General features: G+C 50.3%; 2 protein-coding genes across 3 annotated transcripts; both read right to left on the bottom strand.

Annotated features, from left to right (window-relative positions):
- Positions 1-376: 376 nt before the first annotated feature.
- On the bottom strand, positions 377-3,918 carry TXNDC15 (thioredoxin domain containing 15). The gene is made up of 5 exons (XM_064162191.1): positions 3,788-3,918; positions 3,250-3,671; positions 2,558-2,721; positions 2,271-2,401; positions 377-1,423 (listed from the first exon to the last, which is right to left on the bottom strand). Exons 1-5 carry the CDS (start codon positions 3,837-3,839, stop codon positions 1,227-1,229), a joined length of 966 nt encoding a protein of 321 aa, XP_064018261.1. The 5' UTR covers positions 3,840-3,918; the 3' UTR covers positions 377-1,226.
- Positions 3,919-7,144: 3,226 nt separating this feature from the next.
- Positions 7,145-20,753, bottom strand: C22H5orf24 (chromosome 22 C5orf24 homolog). Of its 2 annotated transcripts, XM_064162197.1 has the most exons (3): positions 20,608-20,753; positions 11,202-11,631; positions 7,145-9,422 (listed from the first exon to the last, which is right to left on the bottom strand). In XM_064162197.1, exons 2-3 carry the CDS (start codon positions 11,626-11,628, stop codon positions 9,382-9,384), a joined length of 468 nt encoding a protein of 155 aa, XP_064018267.1. In that variant the 5' UTR covers positions 11,629-11,631; positions 20,608-20,753; the 3' UTR covers positions 7,145-9,381. The 2 variants fall into 2 exon arrangements, with proteins under 2 accessions (XP_064018267.1, XP_064018266.1); XM_064162196.1 differs by having other exon boundaries at positions 7,145-11,631.
- Between the last annotated feature and the right edge of the window lie 1,166 nt (positions 20,754-21,919).

A 21,919-nucleotide genomic window follows, 5' to 3' on the forward strand; every position in this document is an offset into this window, starting at 1 on the left:
ATGCTGCAGGACTATGAGCTGTGGGTCAGGCAAGAAAGCTTTGGACCGTCCCGGTTTCCTCTTAGCTTTAGCTTTCCATCATGGTTCTAGGCCAGGGCTCCACCATGGGTAAATGCTATGCAGTCATAGTGCAAGCCCCACGGCACACCAGCCCAGACTGTATTTGAAGGTTGAACTCTATGATCTTGGAGGTCTCTTCCAATGGAAACAGTTCTATGATTCCAAGTCTTCTATATTAATGGTAACTAAAAACCACCCCAGTCCTGGTTCTAGCAGCCTGAGCAACCTACACACAGGTCGGCAGGAACGTTCAGCTCGAGGCTGGTCTGGCTCACGTAGAAAAGTGATCTGCGCTGTAACAAAGTGGCCTAAAAGGTTGCATTAAAACTTGGTTTATTTTAAAACTAGTAAGGACAGTGGCAGATTTAATTCTCTAGGAATGGGATAGAGAAGTTGTGTTAAAGAGAATGAGGTGAGTTGAGTTCTGCAGGTTACTTTACCTCCTAGAAGGCCCTGCCATGAAACTCAGAACCCAGAAGGTGCAGCAGGCTGTAACCCTAGCACCAAGGTGGGAAACAGTCACCCTGCCACGAGCTGTGGCACCTTTCTGAACTGCCACTGGTCTGTAACAGCTCACCTGAAGCCCACTCTTTCAAAGTGCCTTTTCCTTCCTGGTTTACTTTACTGAGTGTCAAACTAGTTCAGCAACATCAGCACTCAGCAGCACGTCCCCTCCGAACACAGCAGTCAAAAGCTGCATGACCCGCGTGGGCTAACGCAGCCTCGTTCCGTGCTGCCCACGTCAGCCACCCGGACGCTCCGGTTCCCATGTCTGCAGGAGCTGCACAGGGTCCCCAGCTTGCAGCTCTGCTGCTGTGCCAAGCAGGGCCAAAGTGCAGTAACGATCTCACTGTATCAGTCTTAACACACAGGGAGCTCTTCAGAAGAGCAAAGCAGAGCCTGTGCAGCAAGGTCCATGAGAAGCAAGCTGCCAGAGCAGCTTCATAAACACCGGTTTGGCTCAGACTGGGTCGTGTTTGTTACTTCCCACATGAACCACCTTGACTTTGCTTTTGATAAGTCCATTGGAAAACAAAGCAGATTTGCAGTCAGGATTATAAATTATAGCCAAGACATTTAAGGGTTCACTCTTCTGTACTCCCAGTCCATACAGATTCCCAGGTCACCACTGCTGGGGAACTGTGGCCCTGTGTCAGCACCTCCAGCTACTCCTGGTGCTCATGCTCCTGCCCAGGGATAAGCCAGCGAATGCTCTCGGTCCGAACAGTGGCATACAGGACAAAGCTGGCCAGGAAAAGCACAGAGAAGAGCAGCAGCCAGTCGATGCCTTTGGTCAGAACGCTGGGCAGGGGACCCTCCCAGTCCTCCTTGGTCACAGCCACGGCACCTTTAGCTTCTATACCTGCAAATGGAAGCGATGGTCAACACCAGCAGCAACCATTAAATACAGAGGGACTGTTTCTGCTCAGAGCTTTGAACAAAGGTCTCAGACAGAGGTCCCTGCAGGCCTGCATATGGGGCTTGGTTTTCTTTACAGAAGCACAGAATGGCCAGAGCAGTGCCTGGCACTGAGCACACACCACATGCACAGCCAGAGGAGGGAAACGACAATCTTTCTATCCCTCCAGTACAGGGACAGACTCTGCCCCAGCTGCTGTCAGCCTTACATGGCACTGGCAGGTCCTGAGGTTCTCCTGCCTTTATTCACAGATTAAACACCTGGGTAGGAAGATGTGGTGTAGTGAGGTGAGGGTTGGTCCCCTCTCCCTAGGAACAAGTTGCACCAAGGAAAAGTTTAGGCTGGATATTAGCAGAAACCTGACTGAAAGGGCTGTCAAACACTGGCACAGGCTGCCCAGAGAGCTGTTTAAAAACCACAGAGATGTGGTGCTGAGAGACATGGTTTAACACCAGACTTATCAGAGAATGGTTGGACTCGATGATCTTAAAGGGCTTTTCAACCAAAAGAAGTCTATGATTCTATGTGTTCAGTTCTAGCACCCTCCCTACCTAAACCCCACTGCTTCCCCTCTGTCTGTGACAAGAGCCCAATGAGCCCAAGTTTCTGCTTTCAGCATGCCCTGAAACCCAGCTCACCACAGCAAATGACCACAGAAACCTCTACTGGGTCCTCTGAGGGTCTTTGTGAAATTCATCTTAAAGAACAAGAAGCATGGAGAGGAAAGACCAGCTGGGAGCCTGACGCCAGCCTGTTCTTGCCACTGGCACCTCAGGGCCGATGTCCATACCTGTCTGGTTAAAAATGAAGTCTTTGAGCGTTTCCAGCGTCCTGTCTGTGTGATTAAACCTGGCCATTGGCTTAGCACCTTGGAAAAGGAGGATATTGGGGACAGCCACGGTTCCAAATCTGGTTGATAAACTGGTGGACATAAAGAGAAAGCATGAAGGGAAAGAAATCCACCGGAGGAAGAAAGAGAGATAAGTGATGACACAGGAAGTGCCACTCCTGGTTTTAAACCACAAAAGCTTGCTACTGAAAACAACCTGAGAGCAGAGCACAAGAAGTGTCAGTTACCTGCTGTGCTGAGATGCATCCAGTGCCAGGAAGTGAAGAGCTGGAAAGGCCCGAGGTAAAGAATTAAAGTGGGGTGCCAGGCTGGCGGAAAAGCGGCACCAGGGTGTGTAGAACAGGACTAAGGTACAGTCACTGCTGTTTGGGTTCAGGAACTCCATCAGGTCCTTAGGGAAAGTAGAAGGAAAATAAACATGGAAAATCTCACGTTCAGCAGAGTTGAACTCTACACAGGAATGCATCACCCAGCAGCCAGGCACCTGACATCATGAACCATGCAGCTGCACATTTCTGTGCCTTTCTAAAAGGGATGGAGAATCGTCTTTGATCTTCTTTAAAGGCTGCTTCAAAAGTGTGTTCATTAAAGCCACTATAGCCATAACCATCACAAAAACCAAGCTATGAACGTTTACAGATAGAAACTCTGATTTGTACAGCAAGAAAGCTGACTGCAGGCACACAGATGAGACACAGGGGTGTGCACTGCTCTGCAGTTCCATTTTTTTTCTGATCAGAACGACACAAAAAGCCACCTTGCCCAGGAACTTTCTCTTTTAACAGCACAACGCATGCTACACAAGGAAATTCACCGCGTCAGGCAATGACAGAGCTGCACATACAGTGCTAATGGGGCATCTTCCACCCTCCTGGGACCTTCAGAGTAACACCGAGCAGAACACGCGGCGATCGCTTACCTGGGACACGTTCAGGATCTGCACCGTGAAGCGGTCGATACCGGTAGTGTTTCTCTCCTCGCAGTTCACTTTGGGAGCTTTGGCGCTGTCAGTGTTGTTCGGCTCCTCGGCAGGCGCAGGCGGTACAGTCTCCAGCACAGCCTGCTCCCTACCCTGGCCGCCCGCCGGCCCGAGGGCAACTTCAGGGCTGCTGCCTGCCACGCACGCATCGCCTCCGGCCGCAGCACCGCAAGCGCCTCTGGCGACGGGGAGGGCCTGGCCGCCCTGCGCCCCCCCCGGCACCGCCGAGAGCGTCACGGCCTGCTGCGCGGGGAGCCCGCTGCCCAACATAGCGTCCGCCATCTCCGCAGTCCGGTACCGCACCGGCTCGCCGCTCTCGGGGGCATGCGGCTGCTCCCCGGCACTCTGCTCCGCCGCCGCCCCTGCGCCGGGAAAAGAGACGTCAAATCCGAGCTGCGGCCGCGCCCCGGCCCCTCCGCAAGCCGCCTGGCTCCTGAAGTCCCCCGCGGCTGCCAGTAACGAAACCCGCCAGCCTCACCTGCAGGGAAGGGCCTAAAGAGCCAGGCCAGCGCCAGCAGCAGCCGCCACATCCCCGGCTCGGCCCCGGGCCCGGCGCTCCGCGGGACTGCGTCTCCCCGGACAACGGCCGCTTCCTACGGAACCAGAGGCACTTCCGCTTCCGGCACGGCACTTCCGCCGTGCGCGCGCAGCGCCGTGACGCTTCTCGGCCTGGGCGGGGCGCTGCGCTGCCGCGCGCAGCCAGCAGAGGGCGCCGCAGGCTCCGCCGGGACCGGCACCGGCTCCGGCTCCGGCTCCGGCACCGGCTCCGCGCAGCTGCCGCCCTCCGGCCTCTGCCCGGCAGAACTGCCCTGGGCAGAGGTGTCCGGACAAGAGAGGGCAGCGCCGGCCGCAGCCGCGGGGACGCGATCAGCACAGCCGCGTCCGCCTGCCAGCTCCGAGCGAGGGCACAGAAACCTGCCGAGGCTCGGAGAGCAGCTCGGGACAGCACAACAGCAAACACGGATCGGTCTGGTGTTAGCCTGGAGCCACGGCCACCGCCGCCTCACACACTTCGGTCTGCTAAGGTGCCTGGAGGGCAGCAGACACCGCTCTGGAGGTTTGCATCCTTACAACGCGGGAACTGTCATCCCGAGGAGCTGGCAGGATGCTTTGACCGAAGGGAAACTGAAAGGACACACAGCCACAACACTCTGCGTAGGCAACAGCACAACGTGTGGCCAGCAGGTCTCTGCTGAGACCCCATCTGGAGTGCTGCATCCAGTGCTGGAGCCCCTGTTGTAAGTGGGCTGTGGAGATGCTGGAGCTTGTCCAGAGCAGGGCCAGGAGGATGCTCAGAGGCTGCAGCAGCTGTGCTGTGAGCACAGACTGAAAGAGTTGGAGCTGTGCAGTCTGGAGGAGGGCCCGAGGTGACCTTCTTGTGGCCTTCCAGGATCTGAAGGGGACTGGGGAGGGACTTTTTAGAATATCAGGTAGTGACAGGACTGGGGCAAATGGAGCAAAGCTGGAGGTGGGGAGATTCAGCCTGGACGTGAGGAAGTTGTTGAGCATGAGAGTGGTGAGAGCCTGGAATGGGTTTCCCAGGGAGGTGGTTGAGGCCCCATGGCTGGAGGTGTTTGAGGCCAGGCTGGCTGAGGCTGTGGGCAGTCTGATCTAGGATAGGGTGTCCCTGGGCATGGCAGGGGGGTTGGAACTGGCTGATCCTTGTGGTCCCTTCCAACCCTGACTGATTCTGTAACAAGAAAACACAGCAGAGGCTCAGGGTAGGAGCAGAAGCTGAGCTCAGCTGGGCACCTTCAACCTACACCTGGCACCTGGGACTTGCTCAGCTTTGTTTTCTTAGCCAGCCTGGCTGCTGTTGAATAGTTGTGTTTAAAACATGACGACCTGCAGCAGCAAACACACATTTTAGTATTCTGCACATCTCAAAAGCCTGCCCCTAGGTAATCAAACTTGTGCTAATTGTTACTGTGGCAGTTTTTCCACTAATTAGAACAAGCTTTTGAGGTATGAAAAAAACCCCAACAACAAATCCAACATGAAAGGTAGGAAGGGTTATCTGCCTCAGATCATTTAAATGACACTTAGGAATTCCACAGAGTTTTTCAGCTTCAAGGTGGTTAAAAGCCATTAGCTAATGATTTCCTTCCAGTACCCCAAGAGAAGCAGGTGTGTTTGTGGTGTTTGTCCTGATGGGAGACAGGAGATATTCCATCCCTGGGCCATTCAGGGAACCTGAGTGGGAGCCAGCCCCAGAACGTGACAGCTTTTGGGCTGCCAATTCTGTCTGGTCAGGCCACACCACTCTGAACGTTCAACAACAAACAGAGCCAGAGGCAGCACCCTGATAAAAACAGCAGTGCAGGCTGTGACTCAGCCCTTCACTTCCAGGCACCACGGCTTCAAATGATTAACTGTCAAGAACAATCTTCCCTCTGTTGGGACAAAGCATTTGAGAGGTGTGGGCTCTCCCGTGGCACTGTCTGCTTGTCACACCCAGCAATGCCAGGCCGGTCCCACAGCAAGCCCTGCTGTCCCACACACAGCCACCTCCAGGACTCTGCAAGACATCCAGACTCCAACACCGCTGGGCTGTCAGCATGAATAAGTGATGACTGCTCCTGTCACCAGAAGCTGCACCAGCTATGTGCTGAGGGCAGAGACTGCATCACAGCTTTTACCCTTCTGTTTGCGATGTAGAAGAAAGAGACGAGCAACTCCCAAGAGCTGAGAACCCTGCCTTCTACCGCGTTGTGTCCGACTCCAGGTGTCACTGCAACCAAACACAGGAATCACACCCAGGCACTGCTTTGTAGAGCAGGATGTATAGCAGGCTGTAGTGGAACTTTGAATGTCTCCAATCACCTTGAATGCTGAATACTCAGCATTACCAGCATCAAAAAAGGCATCAGATGCCATTCTCAGGTAGAAACAACTTCAAAGTCTGCAAAATAACTGCAACTGACATTTACAACCCTAGATGTACTCAAGGACTTTGAAAGTTCATGGAAGAGGAAACATGCTGGAGGGCAAGGTGAGGATCAAGCAGTCTGGCTTGCGGTGCCCATCTGCCCCCAAGTCCCTAGGAAACTGCAGAGAGGAAGACACCAAGAAAGAAATGAGCAGGCATGGCTGGCCAGTACACAAAGCACATCTTCCCAACAAAGATAAATTGGGATCTTTCTAGAACACAGGGATAATACCATCCTATCCTATTCACCAGAGAGCAGCGAGTAGCCACCACCATTCCATGAGTTCAGTTCACTGGTACTGCCAAACTCATTTCCACATTTCCAGAGGAAAACAGTTAGCAGCTTACTGTTTATATGTGCACAGCTCTAACTTCCTCCCTCTCATGATTGAGTGGAAGGGGAACAATTAAGTTAGTGTAGCCGCACTCTCAGATCATTAAAACGTGAGCAATGCCTCTTTGTTTTCTGCTCCCCTGCAAGTCATACAGGCTTCTCCCTCGGCTCACAGGGACAGGACCTGCCACACACAGCTAAGGCTGCAGTCCAGAAAGCAAAGCATTCTGAAAGGGGGCCTCACTTAATTTCAAGATCACGCAACGCAGCAGCCTCACAGCTCTCACAATGCCCTGTGCATTCTGAAATCCACACAAGCAGGAACAGGCTCAGTCTACTGCAGTGAGATTCAGTTTCAGTTCAGGGCAAAACACAGCCAGGTGATGGATTGTCAGTGAAATCTGTACCAAAACACTGCAGTGCCAGCTGGAGTCACTGAAGACTCTGACTGAGGCATCAAGAGAACAGTGTTTCCACTGGCCAGAGAGAAGGGCTAAGGCTGTTGCTCTGGGGACACTGTCATTAGGCACCTTCTGCCAGAATGTAAGAGATAAACAACACAGGAACAAGGCTCAAGTTTTAAAGTAGTAACTTTATTAATAAATATACATCCATATGATGATGTAAATACAGATCATGAACACTACTCCATTCCCATACACATAATTGCACACGAGTAGCTCAAGTTCATGGACATATAAACATACACAGTATCTAGTCAGGCTTTTTACAGCAGAGGACGGGGTGCTGATACTATTAGGTAACAGATTACTGCTTCCCCCAAAGGAAACCTGTGGAAAACCAAATGCTGAAAGATTAAAATATCAGAAAGTGGTTCAAATTTTGGAATAGAGATTTTTCTATTTGAGGGAGGGAAATCACAAGAAGAAAGATCTAGTCTCTACTAAAGTCATAAATGTATTTAAGCAGTGTTAAAATATATGCGTTAAAATAGAGAAGAATAAACTTCTTTTGTGGTCAGCAATGAAGTCTGCAGTTCATAGTGTTGGTGACCGCTATCAACTGTTTAACTGTCAACTCTAAGGATGGTGTGAAACATCATACACGTAACAAAGACCAGCAGAGTCACAGCAAAGGGAACCACCGGGCAAACGGCTTCGCATTGCTCTGCCTTTTAAAGCTCTTCGAACACGGGGGAGGGAGTTAAATTCTCATCTGAGTCACTCTGGGTGCTGTAGTTCACAGACACAGCGCCTGTCACCGACAAGGCTCAGCTCTGTCCTGGCTGAGCTCTCAAGTCTTTCAGGCCAAATGAAAAGAGATTTACTCAGAAAGAGATCTGTAATGGCTCTTGAGACATTGTTAGTTTGATTAGGTTAAATCCAAGCTCTAAGAACATGGGGTTAGTGCCAAAGCTAACCGCTGAGTTTAGGAATGCTCTTCCATACCAAAGTCAGCCACTTCTGGGGGTATCTGATTTTCTTCTGTCAAAACACGATGCTAGCATCTTGAGTATGTCCAGTGCAAGACTTGGTAGTAGCAAAATTATTTGGTTTTAAAGTTTAAGTAAATGTAATGAGAAACTGAATAGCAGTTACTCTAGGTCTATCAAACAGTGCCCTTCTATAGCATCACTGAGGAATAAACGGCAAGCTAATACCTTCCATTTATGGACAAATGTTAGAAACTTCATCTTTAAAAGAAATTATTAAAACCCAAACTTGACATGTAGCTCTTCCCAACAGTGTTAACACACAACAGTGATCGTAGCTGAATGAAGAGACAGAATATAAAATAAGCCATTTACCTTACAAGTCATGTTCCCAGCCTGGGGGAAAAGGCCAGTGCTCCCGGCGGCACTAGAAAGCTGAGGCGTTGCCACGCTCTTCAGTGTTTCTCAAGGGAAGCAAAGTGCTGGACAAAACCACAATGTGCTCTGCAGAATCCCATTTCTAGTTCACTTTGAATTGCTTTAGCTTCTTTTCTCTTCCCCTTGCTGCAGGGCACCAGCAAACTCCAGCCAGGTCTCAAAGCAAGCAGGCCTGGGGAACACCCAGCAGTACGCTTCCGTCTTCACGCTCAATGCAGAGTGCCCAGCAGCCCGCGCCAGGATACACAACTGACAAGGTTAGCTGGTTTTCACTGGGATTATGTGCTGTCTGATGCCACTAACACACACTGTAATGAACAGCACTTGCTTAAGTGATTTCATCATTTCATCAGCATACTTGAATACAGAATTGATTACACGAGCAGAACAGCAACACATCTGCACCATCTCCTGACACACGGCACAGCACCATCGGGGAGATGCACAGGTGAGCAACGGGACAGGAGTGACTGGGATCAGCAGAAGGAAGTAAGAGGTGGAGTTTCTCCAAGGTGCAGTGGTGACATGCAACACGCTCCTTGCCAGCGAGGTGTGACACTCCTGTGGGTATACATTCAGCCGAAGAGGACTGCTCTGCTAGCTGAGTTCAGCAAAGAACTGACAGCAGTAAGTCATGGGAAAAATCAGCTGATTAAAAACAGCCAACACAACACAGATCCTGAGGGTGGACTGGCCCACGTCAGCCTTCTGCATGTGTGGAATTGACATCGTTGTGAGGACTGCTAAAGGTTGGACTTGTGAGTTTGTTGAGGAACAGAACGGACTGGATTTCATAGCTTCAGCATGAAGGAGACGGCTGTTAGTAGCAGTTTAGCTGCCATCAGTTCATCTAGGGACTAAGGAGCCATCCAGTACAGCTGAGGTTCATTGTCCTAGTTGCCAGTGCATACAGAGTTCCCCCAAAACAATGCAACACACCTATTGTAAAGTACAGGGCAAAGTCCAGCACACTATGTGTTAGGCATCACTGGAACACCTGAAGGCTTGCTGCTTTTTTCCTGATAAAAGAGGTATGAAACATGACATCTGTGTCTTAAGTTGTCATCACTGAAAGCAAGAGTTCTCATCACAACCACAGCAGGCCAGAATAGCATCTACGGTAACAAAACCTATCAGCACCATTACTCATTCAGCATGGGCTCAATTCACCCCAATTTTTATGCCCCCCTCCCCATATCTGCAATGCTCTCTATTCCCCCCTCCCCAGACAGCTCAAGCTCCAAATTTATCATAATGTCACATTATAGGTGACAACTTAAAATGTAACCTTTCTTCCAGGTGGAAAAAAAAAAAAGTAAAGCTTTAATTCCAGCAAAATAAATTTAGCACAGACAATAGGCAACATTGAGGACTGATCTTTTTGAAGTCTAAATGAAAGTGCTTTACACACACACACACACATGCTCCCACACTGAAAAAAAAACCACTAAACACACTCAGCTGAAAAATGGAACATTTCTTTCAGGAGGAGGGAAGGGTTTGAGTCAAAAAAGGTATTTATAGTTAACCAGCAACACTTTTTTTTTCCAGCTTGCATGCATAGATGAATTGCTTTATATCTGCGGTCTAGCAGTGCAGTAAACTGCATCCTATTTGCATCAGCTATACAGTTTGCTTTTATAAATCAGCAAAATGGTGTCCTTTGGTAGATATTTCAGCTTCCATAACTTAAATCTAAGTGTCAAACAATGAAATAACTGTATTTCCAGCAATACCTGCCAAAACCAAGCCTGAAAACTTGGCAACAGTGTCTATGTAAAAAGTTTAATTTGTAAACATTATGGATTAATACTTTAAAAGCTATTAAACTGTCGCCACCAAAGCACAGATTTGAAAGGCAAAACCCAGTGTCAGTAGCTATTTACAGGCTTCAGAACACACTGTTTAATATTAACCAAGTGTGTAACTAGAGCGAACAGTACTTAATGTCTTAGAAAATCTTTGCCAGAATGATTTGTGGTTTGGTGTATGTCCTGTGAGGCATTTCAGACTGACCCAGCAGAACTGAAAGCACAGCTATCACCTAAAGGCAAAGCAGTTCCTCTCATTAAGGCCCTCAGTTTGCTTCTCTATTTTCAGAAGTGTTTTTGGAGCATTAATTGAAATCTACTCAATTCTATACTCCGGAAACAAAAATCAGCACTTCAAAGAAAGATTGAGTTGGTTGGTTTGTTACGTTTTTCACTATTTGAGGTCTGGTAGAAAGTCCTGCAGAGGTGGACACTGCAGCTTGATTTTTCTTTTCAAGTAAGAACTCAGACTAAGCTACTTACTGTGGGACAGGCCACATCATAAACCAACAGCCAGCTAATCCTGCCCTCCTTAATTATTTAATGCATAATCACACAACTAGATTTACCAGAAACTGAAAGTAAAACTAGGAACGTGGACATTACTGAAGTGTCAACACCGAGGCAAAATGCATCACTTTGAGCTCTAAGTGATTATCTAAACCAAACAAAACCCTCCTTAACCAGTGCCTTCTCAACGATGCTTTAAGTTACTGAACCACACCCGTGGGCTATGGCATTAATTAAATAAAAATCAAGTGTGGGAACTCAGGCAAACACTACAACAGAATGCAGGAAACATGCCACGGTTTGGAGCAAAGCGGATTATCGAGGAGTTAATAATTGCCTCCTGCTACTCGTTAGGCTGTTGGCTGCTGCCTTCTCCAGCAGCGTGTATTCCTCGGTTATGCACCATGGGATAGGGAAAAGCTGCACTGCCACAAGTATAACTTAGATTTGCAAGCCGTGATAGAGCTTTAATGCTACCTGGAGGTCTGCCTGGGCTGACTTTGTATCCTGCTGCTTTAGTTGTACCCAAGGGTCTGCCTGGACTTGTCTTAAATCCAGCTGCTTTGGTGGTCCCCAGGGGTCGACCTGTGCTGGTGCGGTACCCTGCTGATTTTGTGGTCCCTGACGGCCTTCCACGTTTACCAGAGCGGTTGAGGTTTTTCTTTTTCTTCAGTTCATCTTTCGTCTCTATACTCCTGCCACTTGTGGTCTGCAAGTGGGAGTCGTTCAGGGCATCCTGTCTCTGGCAGGCGATGGGTTTGTGGCTGACGGGGTGGCCGTACTTGCTCTGCTGCGTGGTGTACAGCTCAAACTGCTCGGCAGCTCTCACGCTGTCTTCGTTCAGGCAAGAACTCTTGCCTGTCCCACAGAAAGCTGCATTACTGCTGGCCACAGGGTGCATCATTTTCTACCAAAAACAAGACAGACAGCTGCGGATCAATACACAATACTGCAGCATCCCACAAGCGAGAACCTTCCCAAAGCTCTATCCAGTTGTTGAAATTAGCCCACACCACTCTGTCTATTTTTAGTGAACACTACTGATCACAGGAAATTACTTTTTAAGTGAGTTTTATTAAGCTTTCACTTGAGGTTTTGCACAGTCATCTTTATACACAGTCAAAAATGGCAATTTAAACCAGAGTTTAAAGTGGCCATTTACAGAAATGCTATTACTCAGGTACAATCAGGGAAGAAGTCTGTTACAGAACTGGAGAAGAGCATTTCAGCAACCAAGGTACATGATATCCACTCACCCACCACCATTTCAAAACCTTACTGATGGAAGCTCACCTCACTTCTAGCTGTCTTAGTTGTAAGGTTGATACCATCACCTGTCAGCTGAGGATAGAGACTCACAGAATCCTTTCAGTTGGAAAAAACCTTTAAGTCCAGCCATTATCTGAATCTGCCACGGCTGGGGCTAAACCACATCCCACAGCAACAGGTCTCTGCCTCTTCTAAATACCTCCAGGGATGGGATTTCAACCACCTCCTTGGAGAGCCTGTTTCAGTCTTTTGGGAACCCTTGCAATGAATATTTTTCTTCCAACATCCTATCTAAACATGGCATTCCTCTCTTGATTTAGACCACATAGGCTCCCAAAGACATTTTTTGTTGTTCAACTGAAGCAAATTAAGAAAACCTTAACCATTTTTGTCATTTGTGGTCACAATTAACGTGAAAGAAAGAAACAGGTACAGCATTGGGCAAAGACAGTGGTGCCACCGTTGGGAAGGCAGAGGTATCAAATGACTCTACCACAAGATGCTAGCCTGCAGCAGTTTCACTACTGTCCTGTTTGGAAGCACAGGTATGAAATGCTGGCACTGCCAACTCCCAGGTAACAGCTGTGGGAAAAGCAACACCACTGTGTTTCCAGATGTGCACATCATCACACACCTACAAATACCCTGGAGAACACATGTTGAAGCCAAGAGCTGTTAAATACAGCCTGCTCCCTTCATCAGGCAACCCCAGCCTGAGCTGTGCTGTTCACACAGGTTTGCTTGTTTAAACAAGAGCCAAAGCCCTGCATCCCAGTCCAGAGGACAGAGATTAAAAATGCCTCTGCTCAGAGGAGAGGGATTTGTTCTTATATATTTCAATGTTGTGGAATTAAGGTACAAGTGAGACTATTTACTAAAGGATAAAGTGAACAAAACAGAGAAAGAGAGGGAAGGGGGAGAGAAAAACGAAGAGGAGAGGAGCAGGAAAGGAATTCTATTACCATTGGCCAGAGAGGGGGCTGAGGGGAGTGAGACAGGGTTTCCAAAGTTCAAGTCCTTTTCAGTTTTGTGTTGCTCAGGGGTGTTTTTTCCCCGTGAGAGTGGTCTTCAGTCGAGTTCTTCCTCGAGCAGGCATTGCTCGGGTCTTTTTATACAGTTTTTAGCCATAGTCTTAGCAATGTGTCCAGGTGTAGGCTCCCTCCACAGATCCTCCTGTTTGCAGGGGCCCGGCGTCAGGGAGGACCTCTGCCCCCATCCATGCTCTTTACCTGTCCAGACACTGAATACTCCTCGAGGGGCTAGTCAGGCCAGGTAGCAAATCTGTTGCATGTTCCAGAAGCCTTTCACACCCTCCTTCCAGCTAATGTGTCTTGCAGGGGTCTGGCACTGGCAGTGGTCTTTTGCCCCTCGCCCCTCCACCTCTCGCTTTAATGCACAATCAAGCCAAAGAAACCTTAGTGGTCTGAGGGTGCCAGGTGGGGAAGCAAAGACGATCTGTATCATTGCTGGTTGACATCCCTGGGCATTCAGGCCAACCACCTGAGCAGCTACTGTCCGAGGAGGCAGCAAAGGCAAACTTTATCTTTGTTGATTTACATGAACATGAGAGATAAGATTTAGTCTCTCACACCCTGCCTTCAGGACTCAGAAGGGTGGCTCTCACCTGCACGTCCTGCAGGCTGACCCTGCTCCCAAGAGCCAAACAGTTGTCCAGCTGCCCCAACAGCATATGGTCACCATCACGACTGGAAGCCACTACTTCTAACTACACTGCTCATGCTTGCACTCATCACACCCACTCCCTGCGACAGCTGGGGCAGAATCTCGGCTAACTGCTATTCTAAAACTTTCTGACCACTAGCATTTCCTAATGCCAACTGCAAGGAGACTGCCTCAGAGTTTTTCACCCATCCAACCATACTGGTCCTACAACTTAAATGAGCTGCAAATACTCAGTTTAATATAGTATTTAGCCATGCTGAAGCCAAGATTAAGCTAATCAGTATCTGGCATGTCACAGTATTTCTGTGCCCTACAGTCATGCTTAGGACACCAAATATGTCTTCCTGTGGTAGATTAGTAGATAAGGCCTGGAGGATTTATTTTCCCAGCAGTAGCACTGGAATATCACCTACAGCAACCCAATTTAAGCTCTACCACTGATTATTGAGTTTACTTGGCAGCTAGGTGTCTCCTCCCAGCCAGAGAGAAGGAACAGAGCACAGTCTGCTTACCGAGTAAAGCCCCATGCCCTGTTCTTCTGATTAGAGCAGATCCATTCCCTGCTGGAACACCCAACTTACCTGGCTCGTCAAACGCATGTCACGGTGCATTTGTGCAAACACACCAGTGTGGGTTTGTGCCAAACAGTGAAACTGTGACAGCAATATAGTTTAAGGATTAGATGTCTCTGGCAGAGATTATCCAAGTGCTACAGTTCTGCTGTGCCGTGGAACCGACGTGACACCACTGCTGCTGCAGGTGGCGACTAGCAAATACAGCATGTCAGCACAGAGGCAGTAAGATACAGGTCAAGAGACCAGATAGACTCCTCTGTGGAGCAATAAAAAGGAATCTCAAGCTTTTCCACAATCAGCAGTCAAAAAAATGCTGCCTGCCTGTAAGCCCAGTTTCAGTGGCAACCTCCGAGACTCTTCACAATACGCAACTGCAGATGTAAGGGTTCTGCTGCTGTGCTGCCGAGCCAGCAAGCGCAGGGGCTGCGAGAGGCTGATCGCTGCCTGTGGAGACACTGGAGAGGTTCCTGTCTCTGTGCTCCCTTTAGACACAGGAGTACTGGCTCTGGCCCCAAAAGCTGCTCCCAGCTTAACTACCACAAAGAACGATCAGTGCAGCTGCCCAGTACCTGAAGAGCACTGTGGGGCAGGGAGAAGGCACAGCATGAAGCAGGGCCCCTGGTATTTTTCAGCCACTGCTCAGCCTTGTTCCTGTCCATGTTAGAATTTCATTGTCCACTTTTCCTCCTCGTTACACTCAGGGATATTTTTCCTACAGACACCGCCCATCTTTCCCGGGGAAAACCACCACAGGTCCTCCTAGACAGTGACTGTATCCTGCTGTAACTGCCAAGGACACTGGAATGGGCTGCCCGGGGAGGTGGTGGAGTCGCCGTCTCTGGGGCACTTCAAGGCAAGGTTGGACGTGGCACTTGGTGCCATGGTCTAGCCTTGAGCTCTGTGGTAAAGGGTTGGACTTGATGATCTGTGAGGTCTCTTCCAACCCTAATGATACTGTGATACTGTGGCTGCAGCTCTATCACCATATGCATGTGGTTTGTGTCTATTTTAATATCCCTACTTGCTCTCAACACACAGCAACTCCACATATGAATCCTGGCTGGTGCTGCTTTACCTTCCATCTGGCAACAGCCAGTGTCGCTGTAATTGATGAGAGAAGAAAACGCTCAAATTTGGAACTGTTCACAACTTCTTACAGCAGGAAGCTTGAAAAAGCCTCCACCATCTTGGTGGAAGAGTAGCAGTGGGATTCTTTTTTAATGCTCTCCTCCCCAGCCCCCACTCTCGGCACCGTTTTTCATCAAACCAGGAAAATGTCATGAGATAGTCAAGGTCTGTATTCTGTGCTTTGATTTAGGACTTTCACCGAGAAGTCTGAAAAAGGAAATCTGTAATCAAGCTTAATTACCCTGACATGGGCATCTCCAGCATAATTTCCCTTCGATCACATTACAGCAGGGAACAGAGGAAGACAGCGAGCCTGTCTGTAGAGTGGAGGCAGGTTTCTTGGCAGGGAAATAGGCAGCAGAAACGAAAATTGGTACAAAATGCCAAGTGAAAAATCCCATTCTAGCTTAATTGCAGGACCAAACACATCCAACTTCAAATGCAAGCACTCTCAGACAAAACCAGCCAGAACAGCTTCCAGCAGTTGCTTTAAACCTGCAGATAGAGATGCAAAAGATACATGCGACAGTTCACTCTGCTTTTTAAACTGATCCAACTGACCTGCTGCATTTCTGTGTAAACAAGTGGTTAAGCTGAGGTGTTGTAACAAAATTTAGTCCCATTTCAAGCAGATTGTTACTGGAAAGCTTTTCTGCAGAGATCCTTTTCTATATGGTAATTTATTTCCACAGAAACGCTGGGGAAGGGAGGAGACAACTAGATCGCCTGGCTTTGGGAAAAGAGCAGCATTACAGCTTCCCATGCAAAGGCGCACAAGAGCCCCACGGCTGCTGGAAATGGAGAGGCACAGGACCATGTATCTGGGACCCACCAAGCTTTGCTGCAGGGAGACTTCTGGACACGGCAACGACCCCTCCATGTACAGCACAGCTGCACTGTCACACTGCTGCAAAGTTAACCTGCCTTAGCACTGTGGAGGCGAGCCTGAGGGTTTGTTCTGCTCACATTCTGCACAACTCAGGCTTACAGTCCAAAGGCTCCTGCTACTGGTAGGGTGTCTCTCTCATTAGGCTTGGAACTATGCAGAAAATCCCCCTTTTGTGCCTTCTTCACTACACAAAGTGTTGAGGTCAAAGCTACTCAACTCACACTAAATAAAAACATCCTCTTAGGCTGTGACATGATGCTGTCTTTAGCCTTCTAACATCACCATGGGCAGCATTCAGTGCAGACAAGATTAAAACTTCAGAGCAGACAAAGTAGGCAACCCTTATCCCCTGCCCTGGAACAGACATACTTGCTCATTAAATGTTTTCTGCTGAGTACTGGACTCGTGGCCCATTACCTGCATTAAGTAGACTGATCAGTTCCAATAGCAGCAGCAGGGAACAGCTCTGTCTCGCCCAGCCCAGACTGCTGCCTGTAACTCCAGCCTGCTTAGCATCAGGTCAGACCTGACCCTGCAAGTGCTTCTGACTTGTGGTACAACACACCTGAAGAGGAGCAAAACTGAACAAAGCTGGAAGCACATCTATGTGACAGCTCTCCGAGTGACAAATACCATGAAGAGCACAATCCTATGGCCAACAGGGACAATTCTGCTTGCAGTGAAGGTTAGTGCACAAACACTCATTCTTCTGCAGCTTTGTGCAGCAGTTTCAGCAGTACTGATGGAGCTGTAGGAGGCTGCAGCTGAACATTTTCATCATCCCAGTATATGACATATGACTTAAAAACACAAGCCGCTAGCAGCATTATTTCAGTGCTCTCTAAACACTGCTTCTACCAACTGGAACCCCTGGAGTGGAGCACAGGAGCAGCTCTGTTCAAGATCTCTGCATAAAGGACGCTCTATGCCACGTACTACAGGGTAGGAGCTGAGCCCCGGGGAATACCAGAGGGCTCATTTTCCTCTTAGGGAGGGAACTGCAGCACCACAGCAACATTTGCTCTTACAGGATTGCGACTGAGATACAATTTTGGTTCTGCTCCTCCCTCTTAGGACAGCAGGTGAGAGAAATATTCTCAACACTCAGTTGGAAGAATTAAGTCTATAAATGTAAATGTTTTTTTAAGTGTCCCTTTTATTGTCAGCTCCTTTTCTACACAGTAACTCTTGCTTAAGTGGGTCCTTACCCAATTTTTAGCAGCCTGTTGCACCTTACTTTAAGCATTCAGATAAATTCAAATATTTTAATGATACTAAGGATGAACAACATGTACTGTAACACCCGGGCCCAGATCTGAAGCCCAGTCTACCCCTGAAGTTAGGTAACCGGTTTCCCCAAAACGTGCTCACAAAGCACCTTCCACAGTCGATGGCATAAAATTGCTTTTCTCCTCAACGTTAGGTACATTATAGCAAAAAACGATCTCCTGACAGCAGAGCCTTGCTAGAGCTGCTACGCAACAAGAGACTGCAGACTGAAATTTCTGAAAGCAGTTATTCTCTTCTTCTCTCAATCACTCTCAGTGAACAAAGACCAGGAAATTAGGAGCTCCCCAAGCAGCGCAAGAACTTACAAAGACTGTGCCCCTCACGCCGACCCAGGGTAACTGTTGCATGTAACAGATGTTAAGTGTACCTGGAGCTGGTACACTCACCCACTTCGAGTTTCCTCCCCAAAGGGGCTGCCACTCCTGCTCCTCACCAGAACTGCAACCTGAGTGTATCCCTTTGCATACAGGAGTTCAAGTGTTTTGACTCAGACACCCTTGCAGAAGACTCTCCAAAGCCTGACCTCTGTATTACGCACAGAGACAGCACTGCTCTGACAATTAGACACTGCCCAGCACTAGCTAGGCTAAGCATCAAGTCAGCTGGGAGCTTTCAAGGACCGTTGATGATGTGACTGCAGGAAGTCACTGTTTGGCTTCCTAACCTTGGAGAACAAACACGTCATACCCATGGGCAGTTTCACTGCACGCTAGCATCAGCAACTACGGCAGCTGACTTCCTCCTACCCCAGAACCACCATGCCATGACCACGGAATGAGAGGAAACAGGACTCCTGAAAGGGTTAAGACACCCCACAGAAACTAAGGAAGATCATGTCAATACCTGAATTAACTGTGCAGCTCGAGCCAGACTGGCACAACCCACAGGCCGGTTTCATAACCTACAGAAACCACTCGGAATGTTTTCCAAACGGGACAATTTGCCTCTTCCTCTTCTCCCACATTCCTGCTCCTCGTGCCAACACGAACTGTTGTGCAAGAGCAGAACAAACCAACACCAAGCATCGGACCCAGGTGAAGACTAACCCAACAAGAAAGCAAAAGCCACAGCTGGCTGGTGCTGAGCACAGAGGAACAGAAACACAGAGATCCACTGGAAACACAAAGACAGGCTGAGGCCAGCTTAAGCCATGTTACCCACTGGCTGCCACTGACCCCACTTCCTCTTTGTCCTAGTTATTTAAAAATGAACCAGACCTCCAAAAGGTGACTTTGATAATCTGATGGGCTTGGACTTCAAAGAAAGGCAATACAATTCCCAAAGACAGCAGAGGGAATGCAGGTTGGGTATGTGGCAGCAGAGGCAAGGCAGCCATCAGGCCAGACAGACTGGCTTAGGAGACCAAAGCTGTGAAACTGCACCCTAATTGCTCTGTGGTTCTCTAACTGCCAAGCTTCAAGGCAACTCAAATATGCATATGAATGATGTGGAAGGCAGGGGTAGGATCTTTATAAAGCAAGGATTATTAGTGCTTGTGAAACTGTCCATTCATCTCAAGGAGCTATCCTCAGGTAAACAGGAGCAGACCTTGCCATAGCCTAGAACAACGGCTTTGAGAAGCTGGAGATGCTTATTCATCTCCGTGGGTGTTCTCACCCACCCGTTCTTCTCCCCAGGGAAGAGACCTCACTGTAGCCTAGAACAATAGCTCAGAGAGGTGAGAGATGATCCCTCATCTCTGTGGGTGTTCCTGCCTACCCTCCCCACTTTCTTGACCCTCCCTCCTCCTGCTAAAGGATTCTGAAGCTTAAGAGATGGATCAAACATATCCTTCCTGACATCCACTGCGATGGTGTTTCTCTGCCACAGGACTAAGGTAAGAAGCTCTGGGCACCTGTCAACACACCCAAACACAGCCACAAAATGCAACATACTCATGCTAGGTTGAAGGATGAAAGGTCCACCTGTTGAATGTGTTCAACTGGGCCCAAGGGACAAACACACAAGAGTTTTCTGGTTCAAGGTTGAGTCTAAGACCTGAAGGATATACATGCAAAGAGTTGTACAAGAAACTGCGGCATGTGAAGGCTGAAACAAATTAATGATTTCAGAAACATTAACCAAGTGTTCCTCCTGTTCTAAACTTATAAACATAAACCTCACATGAATCAAAGTAACTGCTACTGTCTCCAGACAGAGACACCCAGAAAGCGGCACGTACAAATTAAAGGTGCAGCTGCCCACGGATCACCCCAGAAGAGCTACACGCAAATAGGAGTGTGCTAAACCACCTGGAAGCGGCCACAACGGATGCCTCACTCAACTTACGGCAGGACGCTGGAGTGGTTCCCACAGAAGGAACATGCCAGAGGCCACCCAGACACCCTGACACATTAGGTGCACGAAGGCAGGCACTGCTCAGCTACGCCAAGGCAATATCCATGGCCGCTATGCGTGAAGACCCCACAGGCTAACAGAAATTCGCCCCAAGGGCACCGCATCGCCACCGTCCCCTGGCAGCGGAGCTGTGGGTGCCGAAGGGAGTTAACAATTCCTGTGCTGAGCGGAGTGCCCAGGCCGGGACGCAGTAGAAGGCCTCGGTTCTACCTGAAGGACCCAAGGGCCAGCTGAGGGGACAAAGGGGCAGCGCAGCTCTCCCGTGCCACGGCCTGCTCCGGGGGTCACTAACGAGGGCTCGCTTCGCCTGTCACCTCTCCGGCGTGGCTGGCAAAAAACAGGCCCCGGCCTAAACGCCTCGTGGAAGCAGAGTGCGGCCTCCTCCCCTCGGCCTACGGCACAGCCCGGCTCCCTCCCGCCCGGGCGGCGGGGACAGCGGGACGGGGCGGCGATGGCGCAGGTCGCCTTCCGCGGCCCTTCCGGGGCAGGGCTCCCGGACTCTGCAACGGCGTGCAGGCGTGGCCTGGCTCCGTGAGGAGACCGGGAGATCGCCCTCAGCGGCGGAGCTGGCCGCGGCCGGCTCTCCTTCCTCCGTTCCCCTCCCCCGCTGGCCGCGTCTCCATCTTGCCCGCCCGCCTCCTCCCACCGCGCGGAGAAGGGGCCGTGGGCCGCAGGCCCGTCCTGCACCTACCTGAGAGAATCGAGGCGGCCTGCGCGGCGGCGGACGAGTGGCCGGCAGAGCAGGAGGGAAGGCGGGAGCGAGCGGCCGCCGCCTCCTCACCCCGCCGGGCGGCTGCAGGGAGCGGCGCTGCGGCGGGCGCGGGCGGGAGGCAGGGCGGGGCGCGCTCCCGAGCGGGGCCGCGCGGCGGGGGCGTGCGCGGGGCGGGGCCGAGGCGGGGCGCGGGGCGGGGCGGGGCCGAGGCGCGGGGCGGGGCTGGGCGCTCCTCCCGCCGCGGAGGCGCTCAGGGCTGGGGCCTCGCCGCCATTTTGTCCTGCGGGCAGCGGCGGGGGCGCTGCAGCGCTCGGTGCGCGGCCAGGCGAGGCGGCGCTGCCGGCCCTGCGCCGGCACCCTGCGTTCCCGCAGAGGACAGGGAAGGCAGGCAGGCAGGACAGTGGAGATGGCTTGCTGCAGCCTTGACCACAGAGGAGTGCACCCCATGCAGCCAGGCCTCTGCCGGGGCAGAGGGTGTTGGTACTGAGCCACCATTCGTATTCTTAGCTACCTGAGCAGTGTCGCTGCTTGCATTTCGCCTTCCTGGCGATCGATCGCCGTGCAGCGATATGCCAACATAGACGGTGCATATTTTAAACCCTGTAAATACTGTGGTTAAGCACCTGGATGAAAGCTGATTGGGGATTCTTGGTGTCCCTGTTACTTTGATCCGAACGGAGCAGTGTGGCACTGGCCGTCCCAAGAGCAGCCACGTTACAGTCTGAGAGGAGACGCAACCTTTAGGGCTGTGCTGATCTCTTAGGGTTGACTCTCTGGCTCTGCTGACCCCGCAGTGCTGGTGGCAGCTGCTCCCATTGCGACTGCTAGGAGCCTGAGCCATGGAATCATGGAATGGTTTAGGTTGGAAGGGACCTCAAAGCTCATCCACTTTCAACCCCCTGCCATAGGCAGGGACACCTCCCACTAGAACAGGTCACTCAAGGACTCATCCAAACTGGCCTTGAACACCTCCAGGGAGGTTGTGAAGCACAGGATCACAGAATGTGATCTTTGGTCACATCGGGTGATTCTGTGCTCCACAACCTCCCTGGGCAACCTGTGCCAGTGTCTCACCACCCTCACTGGAAAGAACTTCTAACATCCAGTTTGAATCTCCCCTCTGCCACTTCAAACCCTGTCATAGGTAGACCTCCTCCTGTCATTGCTAGACCTTGCTAGATAGTGTGACAACAATGGCACAATTGCTAGACAGTTCCTCCTCCTGTCATTGCTAGACCTTGTCAATAGTCCCTCCCCTGCCCTCCTGGAGCCCCCTTCAGATTCTGGAAAG

This window comes from Pogoniulus pusillus, chromosome 22, assembly GCF_015220805.1.
Source record: "Pogoniulus pusillus isolate bPogPus1 chromosome 22, bPogPus1.pri, whole genome shotgun sequence".
Taxonomy (NCBI): Eukaryota; Metazoa; Chordata; class Aves; order Piciformes; family Lybiidae; genus Pogoniulus; species Pogoniulus pusillus.